At 41.3% G+C, this 9,012-nt stretch overlaps 1 protein-coding gene across 3 annotated transcripts in view; it reads left to right on the top strand.

Moving 5' to 3' along the window:
- The first annotated feature begins 8,727 nt into the window (after nucleotides 1–8,727).
- AGXT2 (alanine--glyoxylate aminotransferase 2) overlaps nucleotides 8,728–9,012 on the top strand; it is a 43,053-nt gene continuing 42,768 nt past the window's right edge. For 2 of the 3 annotated variants that reach the window (XM_062212518.1, XM_062212516.1), the window contains exon 1: nucleotides 8,729–8,889. In XM_062212518.1, the coding sequence (XP_062068502.1) occupies nucleotides 8,820–8,889 (70 nt within the window). In that variant the 5' untranslated portion in view covers nucleotides 8,729–8,819. Of the gene's footprint in view, nucleotides 8,890–9,012 lie in introns of all 3 variants that reach the window. The other variant, XM_062212519.1, reaches the window with a different exon arrangement.

Below are 9,012 nucleotides of genomic sequence, written 5' to 3'. Positions count from 1 at the left end.
TTCTGGAGGATCTTTTTATATTTATATATTTATATATATATATATATGTATATGGAATTTGTGTCATATGAAAAATGTAAATTATATTATTCCTTTGCTTCAGCAAACTTGTTATTACACATAATTTAAAAGAAGGGAAAATAGGGCATTCATAGTCTTCCTGGAAATAAAATATGCAGACACATGCTAAAATATTCATCTTAGGACACTCATCCATGACATTTTCTTCAGGCGCAAGTTTCTGTGCTCATCTTTCAACGCCTTCTGATTTTATTTTCCTACTAAATCTAAATCAAAACTGAATCTTTCTTCCAGTTCAGTGAAATATTACGTCGCATCTCTCCACAGCCCTCATGTTTTGTCAGTCTTTTTTCATTTGCCAGACTCGAGCCTTGAAGACACAAACATGCTTGCAAACAGCCAGAAGTGTTATGGATCTTCTCCTGGCCACAACCAAGAACAATCAAAAGGAAACTTTTCCAAAGGCAGTTAAAGCTACAAATCTCAGGGCCAAAGAGTCTTAGTTTCTTTTGTTTGCTTGTCCAAGCTAGAATTATCCTATGTTTTCACTTAAACTCCAGCTGTAGCTTAGTCAATCACTTATGATCCTTTATTTATCACATAAAACATTTCATAAGCATCTAAAAATTACTTAGGAGAACATAAAAAGGTCCATTTACCAACTTCCAAATTTCATCAATGTTAATATTTTATTTATCTATTCCATACCTTTTTGTTTAGCAATGAAACATTACAAATAAAGTAATTTACATCCATCAATAACCAAATTTTTCACCATTTCCTTCGGTGAAAATCACAGTCCTGCCGTTATGTCTGTCCTTTCTTATTTTTCAAAATGCAGTTACCTCATATCTATGACTCCATCAATAATTGAGGCAAGGGTATCTGCATACTTATGAATTTCACATAAATAAAAGCATATATCATTCTGTACCTTGAGTTTTTTTCTTTTAGCACTGTTTTTCATAGAGATATTTCCAGATTGTTATTTCTGTCTGCTGTATGCAGTTGAACACATATATACAATTTATTGATTAATATTACTATTCTAAGTGACTCTGCAATGAGCATTTCCTATGCCAGTCTTAGATTGAATATGTACAAAAGTTTATCTAGAATATATACCTAGAGGTAGAATTGTTGGGTCATATAAAATGCATAAGTTTATATTTTCTAGATATTGACAAATTGCTTTTTCTCCTAGGTAGTTGTACCAATGTATTCCCTTGTGTCAATGGTGATTGTCTCCAGTATTATCCTTACTTAGTTTTGTCAGATGTTTTATGTGTATATAGATTTAAGTATTCAGTTCTAATGAAGTATCACTTCACTGTTGAACATGATCCCCTTTACGCTTAATGATTCTCTTTGTCTTAACACCTGTCTTATCTGATACTAGCGTTGTTAACAGCTTTCTTTTTTTTTTTTAAGATTTTTATTAATTTATTTGAAAGGTAGAGTTACAATGAGATGGAGAGACAGAGAGAAAGGTCTTCCTTCCGTTGGTTCACTCCCCAAATGGCTGCAACGGCCGGAGCTGCACTGATCCAAAGCCAGGAGCCAGGAGCTTCTTCCTGGTCTCCCACGCAGGGGCAGGGACCCAAGGACTTGGGCCATCTTCTACTGCTTTCCCAGGCCACAGCAGAAAGCTGGATTGGAAGAAGAGCAGCTGGGACTAGAACCTGCGCCCATATGGGATGCTGGCGCCTCAGGTGGAGGATTAACACGCTGCACCACGGTGCCGGCCCCTATTAACAGCTTTATTTTGGGGAGCAATTCTCCCATAAGTCTCTTTCCATTCACTCACTTTCTTTTTTTTTAAGATTTATTTATTTGAGAGGCAAAGTTACAGAGAGAGAAGTCTTCCATCTGCTGGTTCACTCCCCAAATGACTGCAACAGCCAGAGCTGAGCCGATCTGCAGCCAGGAGCCTTTAGCTTCTTCTGGGTTTCCCATGTGGGTGCAGAGACCCAAGCACTTGGGCCATCTTCCACTGCCTTCCCAGGCCACCAGCAGAGGACTGGATTGGAAGAGGAGCAGCTGGAACATGAACTGGCACCCATATGGGTTGCAGGCATTGCAGGCAGAGGCTTAACCTATGCCACAGCACCATCCCTCTTCATTCACTTTTGATTGATCTATATCATTATGGTTTAGGTGTGGCATTCATAAACAGCACACAGATAGGTTTTATTTTCTCTTCCTAGTTAGGAATTTTTCCTTCAGATAACTAGATCTCTTTTTTTCTCACCTAATGCACTCCTCTTCATTTTTCTTTTGCAATCTGAATTGTTTAAATCCTCTAGTTTTGTAAGAATCCTATAGGAGCTGGGGCCAGTGCTGTGGCGCAGCAGGTAAATGCCCTGCCTTGAAGTGCTGGCATCCCATATGGGCACCGGTTCTAGTCCTGGCTGCTCCTCTTCTGATCCAGCTCTCTGCTATGGCCTGGGAAAGCAGTAGGAGATGGCCCAAGTCCTTGGGCTCCTGCACCCACATGGGAGACACGGAGGAAGCTCCTGGCTCCTGGCTTCGGATCGGCGCAGCTCTGGCCATTGCGGCCAATTAGGGAGTGAACCATCGGATGGAAGACCTCTCTCTCTCTGCCTTTCCTCTCTATGTGTGTAATTCTGACTTTTCAAATAAATAAATCTTTTTAAAAAAGAATCCTATAGGAGCAAATATAATTAAAGATCTTTGTCAGATAACTCCCTGTACCTGAGAGACTTCAATTTGGGGGCAACTCTTCACCTATGTAAGGGCAACTCCAGTTATAGCCAAATGCTGAGGATTGCTGTGCTTCTGTGATTAGAAGAAATGAATGTGCCTTCGTTGTGACACTCAAGGAAATGAGAAACTGGAGTTTTTGGACTAGCCTCCAAAAGTTTTCTGGCATGCCTTCTACCAAAAAGAGATCGATCTGAATGTTAACTATCCTCCTTTGAAATACAAAACTTCCCCAATAAAACTGTCCATCCGTCATTGCACCACATCGATTACTGAACAATGTTTATTAAACAATTTGTGACTGGTAATATGCCAGGAGACGGTGAACACCAATGGCATGCTCTCTGGCCTCATGGGAATTGCAGGCTAATGGGAAGACTGAGGTGACTTACATGACCCAGGTATCTTTGGAATGTGACTTTGAAAACGTTGTAGTAAGGGGCAGGCATTTGGCACAGCAGTGATACTGCCTGGATGCCCACATCCATATTGGAGTGCCTGGGTTAGAGTCCTAGCTACTCTGTTTCTGTAGCTTCCTGCTAATGCACACCCTGGCAGGCAGCAAGTGATGATCCAAGTACCTAAGGCTCTGCTATCCACATGAGAAAACTGTATTGAGTTCCAGGCTCCTGGCTTCACGCTGGCCCAGCTGTGGCTGTTGGAGGCATTTAGGGAGTATGTCAATAGATAGAAGATTCTCTCTCTCTCTCTCTCTCTCTCTAATAAACAATGATAATGTAGATAAAAGTTTATTAAGAATAGTAAGTTCAACAATACCAATGAGACTTGTTCAAAGACTTGTTCAAAGAGTCCTAGTAAACAAAAGAACTGACTTCGCACTATTTTTTCAACACAATTATATTGCATGAAACTCAAAGGGTTACTGTATCTGAACCACATCTCTATTTAGTTATTCTCTTATACCCCTGCCGGTCTCTGTCTAAACACCCTCCATACTCTTTTTTTTTTATCACCATTAGCTGTGAAATAGAAACCTGTAGTAAATTCAGATAGCTTTTGTTTTATCTGATATCCTTCCAAAAATGTTTTCCCTTTCCTTCAATTCTACAACTCCTACATGAGTTATAAAAGAGAAAGGATCACTGTGAAAAAGCTATTATTTACCTTCAATAACTCTTGTGGATCCTGCTTGATTAGGGCAGAGACCTGGGGACAAAGAGCAAAGCTCAGTGACACTCACAACCTAACTAGTAAATCACTGGGGAACTTGTGTGCATAAGTCTTCCCTGATAATTATTAACATGATGACAAAATTTCTGTTTCCCCAGCTGCCAAATATTTACTCCAGGGAGAAATCCCAGTATTTCACTACCAGATCAAATACATTCTGTACCTTCAGGGTTAGCCATTGTCTGAAAAACAGAAAACTCGGAGAATGGCAAAACACTAATGCTATGGCTCTTGTATTTAAAATTTGTGTATACTGGGGTATTTCTTGTCTTTTCTGGTCTTAAGTGAAAAAAAATTATACCTCAGGTTTTCAAAATGAAAGAAGAGAGTAACTTGGAATGGATATCTCTTAAAGGCTCAAAACTCAGAAATAACATCTGTTTAATGGGATTTTACTTGTGAACAGAGGGCAGGATCCTGCCTTGATATTCCAAGTGACAACTAGGCTAAGGGTGAAGATCTATGTGTAAATCTAAGATTCCTCCTCATCCCAGTCTTAAGATTCATTGAATGCCATGGAATCCGACAGAGGTCAAAAAATGAACATCTTGGGGAACAGTTCTGTGCAATGCTATTTGGACCACAAATTGATGTCATCTTACTGGGGAGCATTTAAAATAGAAGTGCATTTTAACCTAGGAATCCTTCTTCAAGGAGCTTATGCAAAGAGAAAAATAGTTAAGTACACAGAATTCTATGCCCTAAGATACTGAGGGAAAATCTAGTTATTCATCAATAGGGAGAGATTAAGCAAAATATATGGAGTCTTCCAGTTCAGCTCCAATACAGGAAGAGTGTGGGATTTGTCACTGCCATCTTTGTGATTGGAGGAAGCTGGGGGCTGGTGCTGTGGCACATTGGGTTACAGAAAAGTCACTAATTTTCAGTTTTTTCAATGTCCTCAGGTTTTTTTTTAAAGATTTGTACATTTATTTGAAAGGCAAATCAACAGAAAGAGATAAAGAGGCAGAAAGAAATCTTTAATCTGCAGTACCCCACATTGGAGCACTGGTTTGAGTCTCAGCTGCTCTGCTACCAATACAGCTTTCTGCTAAACGCACACCCTGGCAGGCAGCAGGTGATAGTCCAAGTACCTAGGACCCTGCTGTCCACATGAGAAACCCATATTGAGTTCACCCTGGCCCAGCTGGGCAATCCTGGGGAAGCAGCAGAAGACTGCCAAAGTACTTGGGCCCTGCCACCTTTGTGGCAGACCAGGTTGGCGATCTAGGCTCCTTGCTTTGGCCCAGTCCAGCCCTGGCTGTTGTGACCATTTGGTGAGTGAAGCAGAGGATAAAAGAGTTTCTCTCTCTCTCTCTCTCTCTCTCTCTCTCTCTCTCTCTCTCTCCCCTCCTTCCTCCTCCTCTCCATCACTCTGTCTTTTAAATAATTAATATTTTAAATAAATTTATTTTTAAATAAATTAATATTTTTTAAAACAAACAAGAGGAAGCTGATGAGACTGAAAATCAATGACTTCTTGAACCCACCAGAGAAGTGAAGTTCCAGAGTGAATTGTGATCCTGAGATCTAGAGACAGGTGAATCCTGAGAGTCACAGCCACGGTCCACTAAGGAGCAGAAGTCACTGGAGCTGTGACCAGTAGCAATATTGAAGCACTAATTTTGACAAATTGCTACTGGCTCAGTGTAGACCAGAATGAGTATGAGAAACTCTCTGGTTGCCACAGCCTTAGGAAGACCCCTAAACTTTTATGAACTTCCCCTGAAAGAACATGACCAGGTTGTCATTGTGAAGACCCCCTCATTGCTCGAGCAGGGGTAGGTGAAGAATTAGATATCAGAGTCTTCCTTTATCAAAGATCCATTCTCCAGGGGCAGTGACTTTTCCAGAGCCCTATCTGAGCTGGGGAAAGGGCATTCTCACTCCAGATCCCTCTAACCTTCTATCTCATCTAAGGTAGAGAAAAGATTTAAACTCACACACACTGTCAACAGAGAAGAGAACTTCAAGGATGCAGAGCCAGGAAAGGGAGTAGGGGGCAGGGATTTTGTTTTTAAATTATGCTCTCAGAGAAACACCTGTGAAGGTCACAGTCCAGAGATAGATTCACTAAAAAGCTGAGATCTAAAAAAAAAAAAAAAAAAAAAAAAAAGCTGAGATCTACTCATAAGAGTTCAGCTCTAAAGTTAACTGTAGAACACAGATGAAAAGATCCTGGCTCTATCTAAGCAGAATTCTTAGGAAAACTCAAAGATAATGAATGATAAACCACAAAGACACTAGAGGAATTTGAATCCTCTGGAACCTACAGCTACAGCAAACACAGAAAATGCAGACCAACTCCTAGCCAAATTAACATAAACCCTCACATTAAAGGCCAATTTGACTCAGATCCTATTCCCAATCATCTATTCGGTTTTCATCCAAAAATTATAGGAGATGCTAAAATTATAGGGAAAAAACAATCTGAAGAGATGAAGCAAGCACTGGAACAATATCAGGTATGATGTGAATGTTGCAATTATCAGACAATTTAAAATAACTGATTGATATGTTAAGCACTCTAACAGAAGAAGTAGACATTGTTTAATACCACCTGAGCAATGTAAGAAGAGACATAGTAGAGATGCTATGAAAGGATTATAAGTGTTAAAAATAGAAAACACTACAATGGAAGTGAAAAAAGTTTTTAATAGGCTCATCAGAAGATTGGCTTCAACTGAGGAAACCATCAGTGGGATTGAAGATGTGTCAATAGAAACTTTCCAAAGTGAAATGCAATGAGAAACAAACAGGAGGACCACCATGAACTATGGGAAAACTTCAAAAGGTATTATAAATCAGTAATTGAAATGCCAGGAGGGCTGTACGTTTGGCATATCAATTAACACTCCACTTGTGACACCCATGTCCCAAATCAGAGTACCTAGATTCCAGTCATGGTTGCATTTCCAATTCCAACTTCCTGCTAGTGCATACCCTGAGATGCAGCAGTAATGGCTCAAACACCTGGGTTCCTCTCACCCATGCGGGAGACCCAGATTGAGTTTCCAGCTCCCAGCTTCCACCTGCCAGTACCAGCTGTTGTGAGCATTAGAGGAGTTTTTAGCATCTGGAAGATCTCTCTGTCACTGTCTTCATCTGTCTGCCTTTCAAATAAAGTGAAAAAGACGTATTAGAAGAAGAGTGGATCAGAAAAAATATTTGAAATAATAGCTGATTTGTTCTGAATGTTTGTGTACACCCAACATTCATATGTTAAATCCTAATCCCCAAGGTGATGGTGTTAGCAGGCAGGGGTCTTTGAGAGATGAATAGATCATAAGGGTGGAGTCCTAATGAATGAGAGTAGGGCCTTATAAGACACCCAGGGGAAGTTGTTTGCAGCTCTGGCTGTGTGAAGATACAAACAAGGCACCACCAGATGACTAATCCACAGGTGAACTTGATGTTGGACTTCCCTGCCTCCAGAATTGTGAGCCGTATGGATACTTGTTTATAAATTACCCAGAATAAGGTATTTTGTTATGGCAGCCCAAACGGACTAAGGCAGTAACTAAAAACTTCTCACAATTAAATAAAATATACAATGTAATATTATGAAAGAATTAATGAAGATGACATAGATCTATATTTTTACATGAAAAGCTACATTTCTGACTATGGGCAGTTGTTGAAATGGCATATACTCATATACATGTATATATGTGTAAGTACACATTTCCCTCCAGAACTGAGAACCTCACTCCAGGTAGCTCCTGAAGTTGGGCACTGTCACCATAACAAACTCAATACTTACATCCCAACAAACATCACCAGGCAAAGAAGGCTGCATCTGGCAGCATTCCCAAATGCAAACCCCTTCACAGCCCAGTGGCTTCAAAGAGCACATGCCAGACTTTCCTCCAGGACTCGATGGGTATTGGTGAAGGAAGTGATCAAGGCAGTTGACCCCTCTGCATGGTAGTACAGGCTAAACAGCCCCCACCCACACCTGTTCTCTTGATCCCTGAGTTCCAGTTATGCACTACTATGCATAGTACATTGACTCCTCTGAAGCAACTGAAAACCTGGAAGACATTACTCATAGCAACCTGATTGGATCTTAAAAACATGGCTCTGAGTGGAATACACAAAGACATCTATTGCACATGTTTGCATAAATTAAAACCACATATATCCCAATCAATACACGATTTACAGGAACACAGGACAACAAAAGGATGTATATTAAACAGTTGTGTATGAAGCAGTTGTCTGTGGACATAGGAGTTAGGGTGAGGCAGGAATGATAAATGGAATTTAAGACACTAACTGCTCTGCTCTCAATCCCTTGCCTCATTCCAGTACCTAAGAGGATCCACATCTGTCCAGAGCCTTCCCTTGCTATTTGGTGCCCTCTTCTCTGGTGCCCACCCCTTCCCAATTGTTGCCTCTTCTCTCCTGAGGACCCCCTAAACCGATCTATTTGTTCATTCACTTTATGCATATCTTCCTTCCCACTCTCTTATTCATATCACTTATTTCTCAACTCTGATCCTCTCAAAGATATCTGATCCCTCATCCACACCCACTACCACCCACCTCAAGGGAGTCACACTCCCTGATGAGATTCCCTGTAGCACAAGACTAACAAAGCTAGTCCAGGCGGCCTTCACCTTGTCTGCCTCTTCTCTCTCACTCTCTCTCCCCTCCTTCCCTCTCCTCTCCCCTACCTTTCCTTTCTCTCCCCCTTTAAAGCATTGTTGCAATCAGAGGCAGGCTCTGGGACATGTCCAAGGTTACTGGCAGTCACCAGTACAGGATTCCTCATCTAGAGGCTTACCCCACCTCCTCAACTCAGAGTCCAGCCGGTCAGTGAGCAGCGGGATCCCGCCTCCAACCTGCATCTGTGGAGATTTGCTTTCTGCCGAGGAGAGATGACTCTATACTGGAGACGTTTGCAAAGAGCCTTTCCCAGGATCCCCAAGACATGCCCTGCCTTGAGCCGTGAGTGGAAACTGGGGGGACATGGGACAGCTGAGGGTGGGCCAGCAGGGAAGGCCTGAGCTCTGCCTGTTGCCTGGGATTTAGGAGCCTCAGCCCTGGATGGGATCTTTAAGACAGAGTATG

This window comes from Lepus europaeus, chromosome 15, assembly GCF_033115175.1.
Source record: "Lepus europaeus isolate LE1 chromosome 15, mLepTim1.pri, whole genome shotgun sequence".
In the NCBI taxonomy this organism is placed as follows: Eukaryota; Metazoa; Chordata; class Mammalia; order Lagomorpha; family Leporidae; genus Lepus; species Lepus europaeus.
Note: the sequence above shows the minus strand (reverse complement) of the source record. Positions and strands in the feature narration are given on the sequence as shown.